Genomic DNA, 21,247 nt, shown 5'->3' with positions numbered 1-21,247 from the left:
ACTAGATTTAGTGTTAACAAATGGAGATTTGGTATCAGATATTACTGTAGGTGAAAGTTTAGGATCCAGTGATCATCAGTCAGTGTGGTTTAATATAAGAACAGTGACTGAGTCACACCACACAAACAAAAGTTTTAGACTTTAGAAAAACAGACTTTTCTAAAATTAGAATATGTGTAAAAGAGTCATTATCAGACTGGAGCAATTTAAATGGAGTCCAAAAGAAATGGGATTATTTAAAAGTTGCACTACTGAAGGCAACAGAAAATTGCATTAGGCTTGTCAGTAAAAGCAACAAATTCAAGAAACCACTGTGGTACTCCGCAGATGTGGCCAAAATAATAAAAAACTAAAAGTTAGCATTTAGTAATTATAAAAAAACCCAGAGTGAGGAAGACAGAGTGACCTATAAGATTAGGCAGAAAGAGGCTAAGCAAGTTGTAAGAGCTTCCAAATCACACACAGAAGAGAAAATGGCAAAGTCAGTAAAAAAGGGGGACAACTTTTTGTAGATACATAAATGAGAAAAGAAAAGTAAAACAAGGATTAGTTAGATTAAAAACAAAAGAAGGAAGGTATGTAGATGAGGATAAAGGTCTAGCTGACTGCCTCAATGAATATTTTTGTTCGGTATTTACAGATGAAAATGAAGGAAAGGGACCTCAGTTAAGAAAAAGGATAAATGAGTCATTTATTACACGTGAGTTTACTACAGAGGAAGAGGTTCTATTTCAACTGTCAAAAGTAAAGACAAATAAGTCAATGGGACCTGATGGAATACACCCAAAGCTATTAAAAGAGCTTAGTGGTGTACTAGCAAAACCATTAAAAGATTTATTTAAGCAATCATTGTTAACAGGAGTAGTCCCAGAAGATTAGAAGTTGGCGAATGTTGTGCCCATTCACAAGAAAGGTAGTAGGGAGGAGTCGGGCAACTATAGGCCAGTAAGCCTTACTTCAGTAGTGGGGAAAGTGATGGAAACCATGTTAAAGGATAGGATTGTTGAACATCTAAAAACACATGAATTTCAAGATCAGAGGCAACATGGGTTTACTTCAGGGAGATCATGCCAAACTAATCTTATTGGTTTGTTTTGATTGGGTAACTAAAATTATAGATCAGGGTGGTGCAGTAGACATTGCTTACCTAGATTTCAGTAAGGCTTTTGACACTGTTGCACATAGAAGGCTTATCAATAAACTACAATCTTTGAGTTTGGATTCCAATATTGTTGAATGGGTAAGGCAGTGGCTGAGTGACAGGCAACAGAGGGTTGTAGTCAATGGAGTATATTCAAAGCTTGGGCTTGTCACCAGTGGGGTACCTCAGGGATCTGTACTTGGACCCATTCTCTTTAATATTTTTATTAGTGATATTGCAGAAGGTCTTGATGGTAAGGTGTGTCTTTTTGCAGATGATACTAAGATATGTAACATGGTTGATGTTCCAGGAGGGATAAGCCAAATGGCAAATGATTTAGGTAAACTAGAAAAATGGTCAGAGTTGTGGCAACTGACATTTAATGTGGATAAGTGCAAGATAATGCATCTTGGACGTAAAAACCCAAGGGGCAGAGTACAAAATATTTGATAGAGTCCTAACCTCAACATCTGAGGAAAGGGATTTAGGGGTGATTATTTCTGATGACTTAAAGGTAGGCAGACAATGTAATAGAGCAGCAGGAAATGCTAGCAGAATGCTTGGTTGTATAGGGAGAGGTATTAGCAGTAGAAAGAGGGAAGTGCTCATGCCATTGTACAGAACACTGGTGAGACCTCACTTGGAGTACTGTACACAGTACTGGAGACCATATCTTCAGGATATTGGATATTGATACCTTAGAGAGAGTTCAAAGAAGGGCTACTAAACTGGTTCATGGATTGCAGGATAAAACTTACCAGGAAAGGTTAAAGGATCTTAACATGTATAGCTTGGAGGAAAGACGAGACCGGGGGATATGATAGAAACATTTAAATACATAAAGGGAATCAACTGTCAGGATCGGGACAGGGATCCAACACGCAGAGTACAAAGAGTAGCAGATACGTATACCGGACCTTAGAATGGCCGGACTTAATGTAATACTACGTATAGAATGGTCAGAGACAAGCCGAGGTCGAGGGAACGAGAAGACAGGTAAGCGAGAGACAAGCCGGGTCAAGGATAACAGAGAAGACAGGTAAGTAATAACAAAGCCGGGTCAGAACCAAAAGACAAGAGAATACAAGAGCACTGTGTGACTAGGCTGGCTAGAACCACGACAGGGCAATGAGCAAATGCTGAGAGCTCCCTTAAATACCCTGGTTCTAGAGACTAATCACGCCTCCGCCGATACCTGATTCGTGTCCGGGATTTGACTGACAGGTCGGGCTAGAATAGCGTCATGACGTCGACTATTGAGCGTCACGTTACAAAAAGGCATAGTTCTCTCGCGGCCGGCGTTTACATGCGCGAGGGGACCGCGAGGAACGGGAGAATCATGCCGTCTGGATGGAAAAACGTCTAAGTCTCTACCCGTCTCAGGGGTAGAGACTACAGGTACCCTGACATCAACACAGTAAAGGAGGAGACCATATTTAAACTACCACAACAAGAGGACCGTCTTAAATTAGAGGGACAAATGTTTAACAATAATATCAGGAAGTATTACTTTACTGAGAGGGTAGTGGGTGCATGGAATAGCCTTCCAGCTGAAGTGGTAGAGGTTAACACAGTAAAGGAGTTTAAGCATGCGTGGGATAGGCATAAGGCTATCCTAACTATAAGATAAGGCCAGGGACTGATGAAAGTATTTAGAAAATTGGGCAGACTAGATGGGCTGAATGGTTCTTATCTGCCTTCACAATCTATGTTTCTATGTTTCTATGATACTCAATAACTATAAATTGTCTTCACTAAGCAAAAAAGGGAGGGGAAAAAAAACCACCACGGGATTCTTATCTCGTCATTTTCATATAAGATGCTTTTCTAGATTTTTTAGCCATCCATTAGCTTTCTCCACAGAGTCAAATATCATTGGTTGACCTTCTGAAAATATCCTTCGTACCGTTGAGTAACCCCATGGGTATTTTATAATCTGTCTTCGCATAATGGATGTCACTGAAGCATATGGTTTTCTTTTGAGACCTTGTGTAAAAAGACAGATCTTGTAGAATAATGTCTTTAAATTCTCTCTTTTGATGACTTTAGCCTGCTGGATTCCTTAAATTGAAATGATTGAAAATGTATGATGTCTCTCGCTTGATTTTCTGGTAAACATTTAGGTCTGAACACTCGATGGTATCTTTCCATATTGTGGTTGTACTTTTCCAGATCTGTTTTCCATGTCTTCCATAGCTTATTCTGGAATTTTTCTTGGGTGAAGGTTTTTGGGACATTTCTCAATATCCTCCATCTTTTCTTCAATTTCTTTAATTTTCTTTGAAAGAGAACATTTTTTCTCTTTTAGTGAATTATCTTGAAATTCTAAATTGAGTTTATTTATTTTTTTCTTCAGCTGTCTTGATTTTCTCTGTTAAGGAACCCATTTGTTTCTTGATATCGTCAAAATTCTGGTTCATTTGATTCATTGTTGCTTCAAGCTAAGGGTCTAAACATTTCTTTAGGACTTCTGCGGTTAACTGTGCACATTTGGAATAAGAGGAACTACTTATAGAATCATCAGTGTGAGATAGCAAGAGATGAATCCTCTGGTTTTTTCATAGTCAGACTTATTTATTCAGTAGAAGAACTTAACAGCACTTTTTTCTGGCTTAAGCTCTTTTTTTTTTTTTTTTTTTTTGAGGACGGTTTATCTTGAAACTTAGAAGCCATTTTTCTCTCCTCTACAGTCCCGCTCACCCAAAACAGTAAATAAATAGGTCAATATGTTCTTATATAAAGTATAGTCTACTCATACAATGTGCTCTAGGGAGTAGCTCACAAGTCTTCCGTTCGTAGATTAGTATAGTAACTCAGCCTTGAGTCCATAAGAAGTAATCGAACAGGTTTCACTTGTATTTGAATTTGTTGTTAATACACTCATGAGAAATGGCTGGAATAATTATTCATTCCTTTCTTCATTATTTTTACTAACTTACTGCTTTCTGTTGGTTTCATCAATTTCCCACATGCTATTTCTCTTGATTCTCACCGGTTATTTAAATATTTACATGACTAGATCGTTACAAGACTGCTCAGCAAAAGAGAACAAGTAATTAAAAAAAGAGTTGACTAAATAAAGTACTTATCAAATGTAGGCGTCCTTCGATAGCCAACTCTTGAGACTGACTTGTCTGTCCTCAGGATCAGCTATTGGCTTCATTGTGTTAACACTCCTCTCCTTTACCCCCTCGATCTGCGACTCCCTCTTTATTGGCAGAATCTCTCCGTCAAGTGCCTGGCTTTGTCTGTTATTAATGGGAGGCTTCCCTTATATCCACACTTTTGCCGTGACAATCGAACCGCGCCGGACCCCTGCTATTGCAGTGACATTCTCTGACCTCACCTCATCAAACCCTTGCTGTTCTGCGCAAGATCACAGTATTGCGCACCTGGCTCTCTCCCTAACTAAGATTTGTTATCACACACATTTTTACACACTCACAATTTTATGTTTTAAGTCCACCAAGCCACCCTACCTTTGGGAGAGCTGGAGTGTGGCTGCTCTTATCTCCCTGCAGTTCCTCTCTGCTCCCCTGCACATTCTCTGGAGTGATGCTGGGTCTGGAATGGCGTCGTATTATGGCTCCTGGCATCACTAAAAAGCGCGAGGAACTGAGGGAAATTACTGCTCCCTAACTCGCTGTCCTCGGTGGCCATTAGCATTGTTCTCTATGTAGAAATTATGACCTTCTTACAAGGTTATTCTTTTAGGGAATGTGTGACAAAACACAAACACAAGTGTATAAAAAAAAAAGTTAATGATTTAGGATACGGTTACAGATTTTAAAAGAAAACATGCAATGCACATTATAACCATATCTAGTCCAAAACCAAAAGATAAATCGAAAAAGGGCAATACTTAAACATTTAAATGATCTTCCCCTTGCACCTTTATATTTAGTAGCCTGGGACAGTCTCTCTTAGTTCACCATGGCAATTATGCTTGCTGCATTGTCCTCCCCAGACGAGACTAAGACAAAGAACGACCTCCTTGGCTGTTGTCCTTTTCCTTTCTAAAGACTGATTCTTGCAGTCCTTAACTACATATCCCAGAATACCTTTCACCTCCCAAAAAGTGGTTAATCTAGCCCCCTTCTCCCAGAGAGTTCTGTCTTTACACAAGTCCTTTTCTTTGCACCTAGATGTTAATTACTCCGATGTTCTGATCTTTTGTTTTAGCTTGATGTTGTAAAATGCAACTGAAAGTTTTGATCATTATCACTGTGGTGTAATCACCAAATTAATATAAATATTACACAAGGTTCGTCTACATTAAAAGGTATTTATTTAGAAGGCAACACACAATACTATAAATGTATAACACACAGCCCAGACCCACGGAGCAACAACCCTTTTAAATCTATCTATCTATATAGTAATCCCTTTCCCCACACGTTTGATCTCACCCACGGTTAGGCCTTCACATCTAGTAATGGCTCACTGCTGCAAGTCCAACATCACATCCACCAAGGAAGAAAAGGAAGCAACAGAGTATAACATGGTTCACCAAGATAGCACATGGCGTCTGCACATCTGCTCAGTAGAACAGCCAAGAAGGAACAGAGAGAAATGAAGATAGAGAGGAGTGGCTATCTCTCTCCTGACTTGTAAAGGTATTGAATTACCTACTTAACATATCAAAGGGTAAAGCTTATCCCCCTGTAAGAAAGATCTACATGAACTTGATCACATGACCCCTGGTCACCATGTTAGTTTGATGACAGAATGTCACCACAATCACACTTATCAAGTAGTTGACCCCAATTTGTGAAATCATTCACATACACAAAACGTTATATAAAATATTGAAATTTTGCATATCAATTTCTTACATCTTGGCTAAAGGTCTGACCAATCCCAGGCACCAGGGCAAAATTGCTAGTCACTATGCCGACATGGCAACTCTGATTTATTTATTTATTTTCAGGCCGGACTTTTTTTCAGGCTGTGGGGGACTGTTTAACACACAATTAATTTGGCCATGTTGATTGTTTCTGATATTGTTGATTAAAATGAGTTCTTGAATACGATTCCTTGACACTTATGCTATGCCGTCCTTGGCTCTAAACGCTGGCTGGCGGCATAGCACGTTCCTGGCGATCGCGATGGGAGGACTTACCTGACATCCCAGGCAGTCCTTCTGCTGCTGACCTGGCCCTCCTGGGCCATGTGATCATAGGTCCTTGCAAGGACCTCACGATCACATGGACGGAATAGCCGTCCATAACAGTGCTAGCAGGGGGAGTGCCTGGAATGACACTTTGGAACTTTCCCATTCTGTGTAAAATGACAGAGCACTCTGGTTGGAATTACCTGTCAGTCTCTTGATTTACCTTTTTAGAGCACTCTGGTTGGTTTAAGCCAACCAATCAGAGCAATCTGAGCCTAATTGCAAGGCATGGGAAGGCTTTATAAGCCTTTCCCTGCCCTGTGGAGCTCAGTCTGCACCGTGCCCTCCATGGTTGAAGATGGATTTTTTTTTTTTTTTTTTATAGTTCAACTGTTATGGGTTTTTATTTGGCGTTTCTTTGGGGCTGAAAAAGATTCTAGAAAAAAATTAGACCTCAAATGGTAAGTTTTAGTTTGTTTTGAACCCCTCACTATTTTTAGGCTGAGGGGGGTAGGTAGGGGTTTATTTATTTTATTTTACATTTTTTGAGGGGGGTGTTTGGAGGTGACTAGTCACCTTGGGGAGGGGGGAGGGTGTGTGTAACATTTTCATTTAGGGCCCTCACCCACTGCTCAGGAGTGGGGGCGACAATAGGTCCCCCCCCCTTATTGTTATTTAGGGCCTCCACCCGCCGCTTAGGGGGTAGGACAAAAGGCCCCCCCATTGTTATTTAGGGCCCCCATCTGCCACTCAGGGGTGGGGGAAGGTGGAGGGGGAGAACACTAGGTCCCCCCTCCAGTTTAATAGCCCTCTCTCATGCACGGGTGGGGGCTGTGGGGGACTGTTTAATAGACATGACCCTACTCGCAATATAGCGAGTAGGGGCAGAATTTACGAATACCAAGTAATCTTTACTTAGTATTAGTAAATTTGGCTGAAAGACCAATTTAGGTCTTTCAGCCTTTTGGGAGCTAAGGGAGCTATCTACTAAGCGGCTGCAAGATACAGCCACGGCACGAATAGGATCAGTTTCATTCACTCTAATGAAATTCCGATCCGAACAAAGTCCTGAATTGCGTCATAACACGAATGGAGAAACTGTTCTCATTGTGTTAGGATGCAGTTGGTCATTTCGCCGGCGGTCTGTCTAAGTGACAAGACATTCTGGACAAGTGAAAGGAGGCTTCGCGGGAACACGGAGGAAAGTTGAGAATTGTGGGAAAACTGCCCTGACCACCGGAAATGAAGCACACTTTGCTCCTCTGCTGGTCAGAGATGGTCAGGTGTAGGAAACCTCCATAAGACATATAGTCCCTACTTTGTCTTATGCTTTAAAGAAAACTAGTGCAGACAGGAAGAAATGAAGAACAGATCCTGATCGAGGAAGAGAAGAGGAATCGATTAAAGAAAGGGAAGTACGACATAAGGGTTAAAATAATTTTCCAATTACAGATATTAAACTTACATGTCTGTAGTTTTAGGTCGAGCTTTTGAACCCTTTCTGAATATATTAAACACTTCTGCTGTTCTCCAATGCTCTGATACAACTCTTGAAAGTGAAAAATCCTAAAATATGAAAAACTCTGTATGGATGTTTCCAGACTGAGCTACCAAAGTACTTGTGGGTTAATACCATGAGGCACTGGGGCTTTGTTTACATTTAAAGGTATTTAATATCCAAGACCCTTTTTGTTCTGTGTTAACCAATCACCTGTTTGCTGTGCAGCTTTTGCAACACGGATTTGTACATCTACAGCCATGGTTTTAATTTATGTTTTTCCCCTTTACTTTGTCCTAATACTCCTTGATTAACTCCTCCAGCTTAGTTTCCAATGGACCAACACTTTTACTCTTTAACTTTTTTTGCATTGATGTATAATAAGCTATGAGCTTATTACTTTCTAGATTTAAAAACAAAAAAAACATTTGGGGGCACAACCAAAACATACCTTATTTAGTGGTGGTGCTGCTAGAGCGACCCTTAACACATAACCTGAACTGACCAAGGCTTATACATTACACAACAATATGGCTCTGTATACACACAAATATTCAAGACTAGTTTAAAACACCCATCTCGTTTTCAAAATATGGGTCTTTAGAGACCTAATTTAGACATATTGTGTTTAAGCCCACTACTTTTTAAGAGTACCCCAATATCTGTGGGTCCTAACCTATATAACCTGAAAATTTTAACTATGGAGAATGCTATACTGTAATTTTTTTTTAATTTTCTTATTTAGCTTAACTGCCCTGTTGCTTATATTTGTTAAATGATGCTACTGACCTATCTGATTTTTTTAAATATTTTGAATGCAATTTTTTTTAACTTATTACCCTTATTTACCCTTCTCACATACTTGTCTCATTGATGCAAAAATAATAAATAAATGAAGTGTTTTTTTAATTTACATTTTTTAAAATTTTTTTTTATAAATACCTAATGAAACGTTTTATCCCTGCTGTCACAAATTGTAATGCACATGCTATGTAATTTGATGAGTATTTTGATTGAAAGAAATTCATACAGAGGCAAGGGTAAACTGTTTGCCATCACCTGTGGTGTATGACCAGCGCAGTTTGAGATCATTTGTTTTCCAGTAAAGAGCTGGTATTGCATGAGAGTAGAGGTTACTGGTTACTGGATGCTTCAGCAGCATCAACTGGACCACTTCTTCCACTGTCGTAGCTTGACACCCTTGCACCCAGTTCATGGCGGCCTGGTGTAGTCTGCAGGTCAGGAGTCCTTGCCTGCCTTGTGTAGCTCCCGGAACTTGCGTTGGTATGCCTCTGGTGTCACAGCGTATTGGCCAACAAAAACCCTCTTTCATCCGAGCATATGTTTGTATTTCCTCATCTGGGACAGCCCGAAATTGCATCAGTGGCTTTGCCTGTGAGTTTACCAGCCAGAATGGGTACCCAGTAGCCAATGGGTATACCATGAAGAGTGCACTGTCATTCGAACTCGCATAAATATCCATCAATGACCTCCTCTGCCCCGTTAAATGTTTTAAATGCAGAAAAGGGTACTCTCCGTGTTTCGGTCGCTGGGACGGGGCTCATTGCTGGCATAGGTACAGGTTGTTTTGTTTACGCTAGCTTGAGTTCGTGTGAGCACCGGGCCTGTGCTGCATTATCCGCACTCACCATTACCTGCATCACAAGCTCCGACAAAGGATTAAGACCCAACCGGGACAGTCGGAACCGAATGTCCCTCTCATACACCGCCTCGGGGGGGGGAGAGCAGACGCAGACCTCGTAGGTGTTAGTGGCATTATCAAGCTCCATTAATTCTGCTCACAGGGTTGCCATGTTCTTGCTGATGGCAGGCTGTCCTCGCAATTCCAGGAGGTTTTTAAGGGTTGAGCGCTTCAAGCCAATATAGCGCAGTGCCACCGTGGCTACTCTCACTTCTGGATCCAAGGAAGGGGTCCATTCCAACGCTGCCACCAAAGTGGTGGTATACCCTCCTGAAGATGGGTTAATACTGCCCCTTCTTGGTTGTGATGGTTCCAGATTGGTTATGGCTGCCAGTGATTATAGTTATTGCTGAAAGGCTAACCGCGGTATCACCCAAACATGAGCTGAGGCTTGGTGAAGGGTGAACATCTGTTTGTTCCCAGCCAGATGACTCACATTTATACAGAATCTGATACAATAGACTGTAGGGGTGGTTAGGGGCATTAATAGGGGTTAGGGGGCAATGGTAGGGAGTTAGTGGTGGTAGGGGGCAATGGTAGGGAGTTCGGGGTAGTAGTGGGTGGTTAGGATTTTAGGAGGTTGAAAAGGGGCTATGGGGAATGTTAAAAATGTTTTTTTTTTTTTGAAAAATGTTTCTTCCCTCTCCCTAAGGCTTACCTTGGGTCAGGGAGGGGGATCCGGTTCCAAGTCTGCACTGCAAATTGTAGCCGCTCCTGGGGCCCATGCCTCTGTCCATCGTGTTGTGCGCTGACACTGCCGCTGTGTCACTTCTACAAGTGCCACGTGTGCCCTAGTCCGGCGCCTACTTCGACTATAGGTGGTGCAGCCCCTGACTGCAACCCCTATTATTTTTCACTTTGGGTGTTAGTGGGGACCCTCATATTTGAGTTTCGTCTAAGGCCTCACAAAGTCTAGTGTCATCACTGGTTGTACTGTCTGCCTATTGCATGTAAGATGGTTAAAGGGTGAAGAATGAGGAATCTGTAATTAGATTATGCTTCTTTGCACCACTTAAAAAAAAAAAAAAATAACAAAAAATACAAAAAATAAGATGGCATAATGTTTGAAGTTTTAAAGATAATTAACATCCCCATCACATTTAATATTGATACAGTGGTCTACCAAAGTTTGTTTCTGTGAACAATTGTTGTACCGTATAATTTTTGAACACACGTTTTATGGCCTTCCATTTGATGAAGGATGCTAAATAACAATGGTTGATTACAAAGCTCTTCTTCTTGGACTATGCAACTACGCACCTGGCATGTCTGCATATTTTTGCACACAGATGTTATCTAATTATAGCACAGGCAGTAGTATTTTATTGTTGAAAGCTACAGTGCACTAATTGCTTCCATTAAACACTGGCTTCTGGTATTGGTAGTAATTTAATATCTTTATAAACAATGACCATTGTAGGGGGTGTATTTTTTATAGATTTTAAATGTGTAATAAATTGATGGCAATTACTGTTTTATTAAAAGCATGTGACCATTTAATACAGCATTGCAATTAGGAATACAGTGTCAATGTTCCCCATTCATGCAGGGCTGATGAAGAGGAGTATGTGACCCCACTATATAAGTAGGAATGCTGCTCAAAGACTAATGAAAATCAGCAGGCACTTTAAGTCCCTATTAATAGGGGGTGCAGAGGTGTACCTAAATAATGGCTTTTCACTCCTCCATTTGTCTTTTATTTTTTATTTTTTTTTATTTAGCTCCCACCCTTGCTGGTCACAGGTGAGTGAGAGTCTGGACGGTTACCTGTCCTGTCCACCTCCTATTTAATTTTAAGCCGGCACATTGGGTAGCTGTTTCAGGTCTAGCCACTGGCTATAGCTTCCTATTAACTTTATTAGTGACTCAGGAGCTTCCCACTGTTTAATAGACATGCCTCCCCTTGCAACATGGCAGGTGGGAGACTTAAGGGAGGGGACTGTGGAATACTTGGGATGTTATCTCAGAATCATAAAACAAAGGAAATCCTTCATTCATTAGGCCTTCATTCATTTTGTTGGTTTAACATCCATATGGTGTTTTTAGAATTTGGAAAAAATGCTGTTCTCCTAAACACAGTGTTAAATCACTTTGTTTATGCATCCCTAGCCACACCTCCCATGGATGTGACTCAAATGGCCTACATTAAAAAAATAGTTTCTTTGTTACAGCATAGTGATTACTTTATAAGTATTTCCTCCTCTGTTGAACTTGAATCACATATAGAAGGCGCTTTAGACTCCAGCAGGCATTTAACAGTGCAGGAGATAAGAAACTCTTCAGACCCCTTAAGAGCTTTAGCTTGATGTGTGAAGACTGTGTCCTTTCATTTTGCAAAAAGTACAGATTTCAATAGAAATAGTTGGCTGTCAGACAGCTGGTCCTGAAACTTCCTGGTTTGTTTAGCTCAATTGAGTTAAACTCTAGAGGCAGCAATTGCTCAGAGCATCTGCCTCGCAAAAAAAGTGAGCTGCATTGGGGAGTATGTACTTGAACAGCCACAGAAAGTCTGGACTGGGTTGGAAAAGGTGGATTTGAAAGGCTTGAGACAAATCTGCGATATTTTTTTTTTTTTTTTTTTTTTTTAATTTAATTTCATTTTTTAGCAAAAGGTTATTGGATATACTCCCAATGGGAAAAACATAATTAAATGCATGATTGTATTAAATACAGGGGGACAATAAAAAGAAAACCTGTACTTTTTATATTTTGGACGCGTGTAGGGAGGATTTGTGATTCACAGCCAGAGGTGCATAAAAAGGAGCTATAACTACTAAATGGCAAAAGCTACACTATATGGGCTTGATCTATACACCAGAACCAATTAATTAAAAAACAAGAGGTTTTAGTACTTGGACATTTTTTAGGAGAGGGGGATTTTTTGTTGTGTTTATCAAAACCATTTGTAAGCACTGATATATTGCATTACATTACCTACAATGATTTCCCTTTTTTTGTCTGCCAGCTTGCCTGAGCCTACTTGTTTATGCCAAGTTCTGATTAAATTCTTTTCATGGAGAAGTATTGTGGACAGACTGAATTGCATGGCTGCCAGTCAAAAGGAGGGATAGACCCTGCAAAGGGGTATGGAAGGAGAATAAGGCGCTGTCTGCAAAAACATTATTAATTTTAACTACTCAACATTTACGGACTGTTCACTACCCATCAATCATCTTCTTGTGTTACTGTTCGGCATTGTGCATTTTGGTTAGTCCATAATTTGGGTACAATAAAATGTCCAAATTGTGCTGCATTGCAGTTTGATCCAAAACTAATCTTCCCTATGTCTAATACTTGGTATTAAGATTTCTATTTGATTATTACCAAATTTCAACCAATCCCACCTCTTTTTCTCTGATGCACTATATTTTATATGGTATGAAAAGCCAAAATACATATTTTCTGCTTATTAAATCAGTGTAGTTTGATTACCACTAGTTTGCATATCCATGAGTGTGTGAGAACATGTTCATACTGCTGTATCCTAGAAATTCTAATATGTTTGTCACATCATACTAGACACCTGGAAAAAAAATTCCTCTAACACATGTAATCTCAATAGGGAGGGACAGCTGGTATGCATACTCTTACATAGATTTGTGTGATAACATGATTTTGGCATTTCTTGACTAAATCATTATTTTATATAGGGCTCAATCATTTATTTATATAATAAGCTCAATTTCCAGAGCTTTCTCTTTTTTGATCGCAAACACCAACTTCTACAAACATCAACATTAAATTAATGAATGCAAAGAACAAACAATGACAAAGTTGCCAAAACAAAATTTCACAAAGAACTTAGAAACCAGAACACTTCATTCAGACCAGGGCCGGACTGGGAAAAAAATTAGGCCCGGGCATTTTTCAATCAGAGCGGCCCCCTAAGAAGGGGGCGGGGCCAGAGAGGGTGTGTTTTGTCATCACTAATGACAAGCACACCCCCTCTCAAAGTGAGCAAGTTGGTTCAATGCGCAGAGCCCTGCTGAAGAGCTCTGGCATTAGAAAAAGGCTTGCGCTGTGTTTGCTTTTAAATTGTCTCTGGTGTCTCCACAAGTGGGATACCAGAGGACAATTGGGCCAGGAAAGTGTATGGTGCATGTGTTTGGAGCCTGCTTGTGAAATTGCGTGTGTGTAGAGTGTGGTGTGGTATTGTGTAAATAGGTCAATTTCATTTGTGTTTGTGGTGTAATATGTGTGGCTAGGGGCTGTAGATAGTGTGTGTATAGGGGGCATAGTGTTATAGGGGATGTAGCGAGTGTGTGCATACAGGCTGTAGTGTGTGTGTGTGTGTGTGTGTGTGTATAGGTGACGTAGTGTGTGTAGGGGTTGTAGAGAGGGTGTGTTGGAGATCTAGTGTGTATAGGAGATTGTGTGTGTGTGTGTGTGTGTGTGTGTGTGTGTGTATAGAGGATTAAGAGTGCATATAGGGTAAGGGATCTAGCGTGTATCTGGAGCGTAATGTGTGTGGTGGTGCAGTGTGAGGGGTGCTGTAGTGTGTGTGTGTGTGTGTGTGTGTGTGTGTGTGTATTTAAGAGGGGTGCTGTGTGTGAGGGTGTTTTTATCTGCCGTCACATTCTAGGTTTCTAATTTTCTTTGTCTGTTAACTCACTGAGGGTTATTTTATATATGTGTATGTGTGTGAGCGAGGGTGCTGTCTGTCTGAGGGTGCTGTCTGTCTGAGGGTGTTGTCTGTGAGTGAGGGTGCTGGGTGTCTGGGTGCGCTGTGTGTCTGGGTGCGCTGTGTGTCTGGGTGCGCTGTGTGTCTGGGTGCGCTGTGTGTCTGGGTGCGCTGTGAATGTTTGGGTGCGCTGTGAATGTTTGGGTGCGCTGTGTGTGTCTGGGGGGGCTGTGTGTGTCTGGGTGCGCTGTGTGTGTCTGGGGGGGCTGTGTGTGTCTGGGGGGGCTGTGTGTGTCTGGGGGGGCTGTGTGTGTCTGGGGGGGCTGTGTGTGTCTGGGGGGGCTGTGTGTGTCTGGGGGGGCTGTGTGTGTCTGGGGGGGCTGTGTGTGTCTGGGGGGGCCGTGTGTGTCTGGGGGGGCCGTGTGTGTCTGGGGGGGCCGTGTGTGTCTGGGGGGGCCGTGTGTGTGTGTGTGTGTGTGTGTGTGTGCTGTTGGTGTGATTTTTTTTTTTTATTATTTAAATATTTTTTTTTATTAATAATTAAAAAAAAAAAAAAAAAAGTTATATCCCCCCCTCCCTTCTTACCTTTAGCATGGGAGGGGGGGAGCCGTTCTGCCTGGGGGGGATCCTTTCTGCAGCTTCCTTCCCTGGTGGTCCAGTGGTGAGAGTGAACTCTAACCTGCCGGCTAGAGTTCACTCTCGCGAGATCTGAGCGTTGCCGCGGTAACCGCGGCAACGCTCAGACCTCGCGAGAGGACAAGGCGGAGCTGCTGGATTGAGCTCCGCCGGTCCTCTCTGCTGCCTCCCTCACACCCCAAAGCAGTCGGCCGCCTGTCAGTGTCTCTGGGCCGGTGAGGGAGATCTTTGATCTCCCCACCGGCCCATGGAGGCTCAGAGCAGGGCCGGCGCTCGGGTAGCGAGCTGGCCCTGCTGGGGCTGGCAGGGGAGATCCTGTGATCTCCCCTGCCGGCCTCGGCCCCACGGCCATCGCGGCCCACCGGGCATTTGCCCGGTGTGCCCGATGGCCAGTCCGGGCCTGATTCAGACCCAACAATAGCATGGAATAGGTGATCACCATGGAATAATGCTGAAAGACAAGATTACTAAAGCCCAGAGGTTAATGTGCAGTACAAAAACTGTATGCAAATAACATAAACTAGGTAAACTCAATAAAGAGAAAAATCTATGTATGTATGTATGACCATGAATAATCAATCCCCAATAACATATGACCAATAGCTCCTGACTGATTCCTCCCTTGCAATTGTCATCAGTCTAGTACTATTCCTTACCTTTTGTGTCACTTTACCCTACTCCCCCTAGCATGTAAGCTCATTGAGCAGGGCCCTCAACCCCTCTGTTCCTGTGTGTCCTACTTGTCTGGTTAAAACTACATGTTTGTTCGTCCACCCACTGTAAAGCGCTGTGGAATTTTTTGGCGCTATATAAATAACATAATAATCTGAACAAAAAAAACCAATCTACCGTATAAACCTAGTCAACCAAGAGGGGAGGGAAAAAACAAACATATGCAACCAGCATATGCCAACATGGGAGGGACAAAACTCTCCTCTTTTATAAAATCTTGACCTTTTTGTCATAAGTCATTTAATTTTATGACAAGACCCAGAGGCTGATATAGCCCCTCTTATATCTCCTCACAGATCCATAGGTATGTCCCTTTTCGGTCTCTCCGCTCTGCACGTGACCACCTCCTGTCCGTTGTCCGCACCCGTACGGCCAACTCACGCTTGCAGGATTTCTCGCGGGCGGCTCCCTTCTTTTAAGAAGTGCCTTAAAACCCATCTCTTTATGAAAGCTTATGGCCTCCAAGACTAACCTCTACCTCACATACCTGTCTCTTGCCCTCTCCTAAAGGGCAGCCCACCTTATTTGACTGCAAATTCCTGTCCTTACGTGTTTTACACCCCACCTCCAATCGAATGTAAGCTCGTTTGAGCAGGGTCCTCTTCAACCTATTGTTCCCGTAAGTTTATTGGTAGTTGTCCTATTTATAGTTAAATACCCTCTCATAATATTGTAAAGCGCTACGGAATCTGTTGGCGCTATATAAATGGCAATAATAATAATAATAATTGCAAGTTCCATGCCATGCAAATACAGATAGCTTATAGAACTGTTTGAAAATTGGCTCCCACAACCAATCGGCACTCCTCAAATCCTCCAAATGTGCCCCAATGAAAAAAACTTTAGATGCGCTCACTCACCTGGAAGAATGAGTTCCAAAAACAATTGTATCCACACAAGCTTGCAGAATTCTCCATATCCACTTGACCCATTGAGCCAGGATCGTACTCAAGATTGGCGAATAAAGGACCATCAGATAAAGAGATGCGTTCATCCGATAAACTGCTATACAACTTTCATACTCCTTCAGACAGACAACCGGGCACAACATGGGAAAGCTGAGTAAGAATCCGACCTGATAGACGGCTTAGTGCATAGAGATATAAAACACCATTCCGTCAAGAGTGAATGTGCATCAAAATCAAATTCCCTAACATCCAAAATCTGATTGCAAAATATAAGGCAGAAAAGCTTATGTAAAGACCTGAATTAAATGGCCAAGAAGCAAGGTATAATACACATGAAACCTCCCTTGTGGCATAATATTTGGGTCTTGGAGGACAAAAGACTCTGATACCATTCAACAGACCGCAAACCAAAGGATATTGACCAGTCGGGCACCATCAAAACCTCTGTGTGCAACTGAAACTCCCTGCATCTGCATCCTGAAGAGTCTCTTAATGCAATGGCAGAAGTCAGAGTACCGTTGTGAGCTCCAAGAGTTGTGGGAACAAAAACTGTGCCCTTCCACAATGGGGTCAGGAAGAACAGAGTGGCCGGTTGTTGTCTTTTTTGTAGCAGAGTTTGAGAAATCATGGCGAATGGGGGAAATTCATAATTAAGACTCTTCTCGATCCTGCAGGAAGTCATCCACCACTTCCTTTGCCTCCAGGCACCAACTAAAAGCACGGAAGTTGGGCTTTGGGTCTAGTTGTGAATACATTTATTTGAAATGGACCCCAGTGAAAATAAATACTGGAAAAATCCTTGATATTAACCACCAGTTGTGCCGTTACAGATGCAGAAATCTCATACGTGAACATTTCTAAAACCCGGAATGTATTCCATCTGCTCTAATATGTCCAACTCCAAACAAAAATTCAAAAAATCCATAGCCCGGTGGGCCAACACTGCTGTGTGCCACCCATATGTGAACTGTAGCCAGTTCCTTTACCAGGTCCTTTGAAAACTTAAAATTGCAAATGAACCCGCCAGATGTTCCAGAGCATTGATATGGAGGCATGCCTCACCCGGCTCCAAACCCTTACAGAGTGCAGTGCAATGGTGAAGACTGGCGTTGGTCTATGGTAAACTCTGGGTCCCAAAGATAGCCATGCCATTCCAGGTGTCCCTGTTGTGGGTACACCGTTAAAGATCGTCCTTTTTGTGGTCCAGAGAAGCTAGGTCCGCATACAAGGCACTGTTGTGCAAGTGGGCGATCTTTAAATGCGAGTGTGCCCAATTAACATAGGGGTGCTATAAACACTGTCTGAATTAACAAAGCCAGTAAAGCAATCACTTGATCCAAATGGGCTCAACGTAACTCCTTGGCGATTATTTGTATCTTGGCTGAATGAAGGCTGAGCGATTCTTTCTCGGAATCCACCAAGAAACCCTTGAACTCAAATTTCCTGGATGGAATCATGCAAGATTTTCCCCAATGGATGAAAAATCAATCAAAGGTGGGAGAACTGATCTATTTCCTATTGGAAGTAGACTTGATTGTAAGCCATGACCAGGATGTCACCCAGATAAATAATTATGCGCACTCATTGACTGTGCAACCGGCAGACTTTTGGTGAAGCACCAATAAGTCCAAAGCTAACATCCATAAAACACCACAGCTGATTTCCCCACCAAAAACAAAGCCATTCCTGATGGTCTTCCACCACAGTTACTAACTGCATCCTTTCGGAAGCGTTTTGACCGCAAATTATCCCAAAGGAACAGTTTCTGTAAAAGGTGTAAGCCCTCCAGCTTGATGTGGTGATAAAGTACCAGAGCATACAGTGAGCGAAGATTAAGGACTAGCTGCATTTTTTTTTCTCTTTATCAAGAAGATATTGCTGAATGATATACCGTATTTTTTTTCAGGCATCCATATGACTCTGTATCTGTAATAAGATTGTCTTTTGCCAGCTATTTTTCATGTATGCATGTGATTGTGGTACATGTATATTTCTTATACTATTATTGTGACATTTATGCTCAGAACTTTTGACATGCATCTTTGGATACCTGTTACTTTGGACTCAATTAAGTATTTTATTTTTCAATTTTTTTATAACCTTTATGGCTGTGCTCCTCATTTAATTATAAATGAGAAACTCTTGTTTGACCTGCAGTTTTGGGTCCCATTAAGATACACTGACTGAACAGCCTCCAAACCACCAATATAATCTGGCAAATAAGAGGGAAACACAGTGCAAGAGCAGCACAGGCTTAGGAGCAGTAAATAAAAGCAAGTGCTGGCAACGGGAGCAGGAAAAACTCTGAATCTGAGGAGCTAGAGCAAGGGAGAACCGCTGCAGGTTGGGATGAGGCAAGACGTTCAAGGAAGAGCACAAAAGAAGTAAAGACTCCTAAAGTTTAGACTTGGATGCCCAGTGAACAGGGGAAGGTATGAGGAGGAAAAAATCAGTAGCATACAAAATCCAAACACTGACAAAACACTTCAGAAGACTGTTTAGCACCTGTATTTATCTTGACTGTGGAGCAGCAAAGCAAGAGGATGGTGCTTAGTGCTATATAGGCACCTGAATAGGAATTGGTTGGGGGTCAAGCTAGATAATTTATTCTCAATTTGGGTATTTTTCTTTACTATTCGTGGACCGTGAAAAAAAAATTGTTCAGTAACACTTCATGTCTTGCCTTTAAAATACCGGTCACTGCATATTAAACTTAACCTACCTCCAAAATAGAGACTCAGTTGGACATGATGCACTGTATATACTCTATGCTATTTTCTCTAGGACTTTTTTTTTTATGCTCAATAAATACTAAATGGTGTATTGATCGTGAACTGCAATTGAGTGGTACTTTTAAATATACAAATCCTTATATGATACACATATTGCATCTGTGTGTATGTGTAGAGGAGTGTATACTGGTTTTATGCAAATTAAAAAAAAAAAAAAAAACTATACAAAAAAAGCATTAGGCCTTTCTCTTAACACAGAGCCTAGATGGGTGAAGAACTCAGCTCACAGATGGGATGTCTCCAAAGTCATTCCCTTTGTTGCCCATGCAGGCCTATCCAGGGCTTGCACCAGTCTTAATGACTGAGTAATGGTGAAACCTGCAAGCTATCTACTGCACAATTCACAATGACTGTTAGTCTTGTCTTCCCTATCCAACCCTATCTTTCGGATCCACAAGATTCAATACATTTTATTTTCTATTTTATTAACTATTTGTATTTAATCAGATTGGTTTATTGTGCATATTATAATGTTACTAATTCCCTGACCGCACCCAATACGGGACAGATACATAGTTGGTGACCAACCCTTAACGATTCTAGAGTTCCTACCACTACCATTAAATGGAGCTTAAACATATACCCTCCCCACACCATAAATTGCACTCTAGTTAATACACTACCATCTTCAGTCCCACACCCTGTTACCCTCTTGGTTAGGGGCAGTGGTGTATCCTGGTTTTGTGCTGCCCTAGGCAGGACAAAACTCAGGCGCCCCCCTCCCGCCCGCCCGCGCCACCCCCACCCAACCCTTCCCCCGCCCTGCCTTCTAAATACACATACACACATTTGCTGACAGATACGCATACACTAGCTAACAAAAACACACACACTCACTAACAGACACACTCACTAACAGACACACTCACTAACAGACACACTCACTAACAGACACACTCACTAACAGACACACACACTAACAGACACACACACACTCACTTTTAATTTTTTTTTTTTTATTTAACCCCCCCCAGCCTCCTAACCTTTGGGAATGCTGGGGGGAGGGAGGGGTCCCTCTCTCCCTGGTGGTCCAGTGGCTGCTGGGCGGCTGGCGAGGGAGCACTTCCCCCTGAGCTGTCTGCTCAGCTCCCTCGCGCGCCGCACAGTGAGGCTGGGAGGCGGAGCCGGAATATGACGTCACATTCCGTCTCCCAGCCTCACTCTGCGGCGCGCGAGGGAGCTGAGCAGACAGCTCAGAGGAAGTGCTCCCTCGCCAGCCGACTGCCAGCGCCGCCCAGCAGATCGCCCGCCCAGAGGGCTTGTCAGTTAGCCGCAAGGCTAACAAGGCATTTGCCCTGGGCATTTTTTGCCGCCCCCTGGAAAATGCCGCCCAAGGCAAATGCCTTGTTTGCCTCGCGGCTAATACGCCCCTGGTTAGGGGTATAAATTACACCAAGCTGGGACGAGCCACACCATACTTTCTCTACCTTGTGGCATCCACCGCAAAGCCATGGCAATAACATTGCCAAAGGCATTACTTTAAGGTTTAGATACAGATATGCACACTACAGAGTTGACTGACCTACTGGCAACATGCCTTACGCAACCGTTTGTTATAGTTTTCTCGCTCACCTCTATATCAGAGGACATAAAGTAAGCAGAAGTTAGTTTCCATTATCTTACCCTAGCCTCTGAGAACATGTAATGGCTAACCTATTCCCAATCAAACTAAAGCGATGTTCATATAGTAATCCATATAGTCTCTTAGCAGCGACTATTACACAGCTTGCTACACTATCACCTTATAATGTAAAATGTACATTAATGCAGACATGTATTGTACTTTTATGTCTCTTATTTAATTGTTATATTTGCAATGTCTAGGTTACTCTGAAAAATGACACTGCACTTCAAAAATAAAAAATTATAAAAAAAATTAACCCAAAAAAAAATCATGTTCCAGGAATGCTTAATACATGTTATCTGCCAACTTGTAAAATGTTATGCCATTTGAGGTAATTACATTTTGTATTTTTATTTTGTTAGGTATCCATTCAGTGTGACTCAGCTCTTCAACCCAATGAAAGACTGTGGTTTTACAGAGAAAACACCATTGCTTAAAGATTCCTCAGAAAAAATAAGGTAATATCAATTGGTGATGGTA

At 42.0% G+C, this 21,247-nt stretch overlaps 1 protein-coding gene across 2 annotated transcripts in view; it reads left to right on the top strand.

Annotated features, from left to right (window-relative positions):
* OCA2 (OCA2 melanosomal transmembrane protein) overlaps positions 1-21,247 on the top strand; it is a 300,931-nt gene that overhangs the window by 86,545 nt on the left and 193,139 nt on the right. For both annotated transcript variants that reach the window (XM_063459252.1, XM_063459243.1), the window contains exon 3: positions 21,130-21,225. In XM_063459252.1, coding sequence (XP_063315322.1) covers positions 21,130-21,225 — 96 coding nt within the window. The remainder of the gene's footprint in view (positions 1-21,129; positions 21,226-21,247) is intronic.

The sequence above is a fragment of the Pelobates fuscus genome, chromosome 1 (assembly GCF_036172605.1).
Source record: "Pelobates fuscus isolate aPelFus1 chromosome 1, aPelFus1.pri, whole genome shotgun sequence".
NCBI lineage: Eukaryota > Metazoa > Chordata > Amphibia > Anura > Pelobatidae > Pelobates > Pelobates fuscus.
This window is presented reverse-complemented; position numbering and strand designations above follow the sequence as displayed.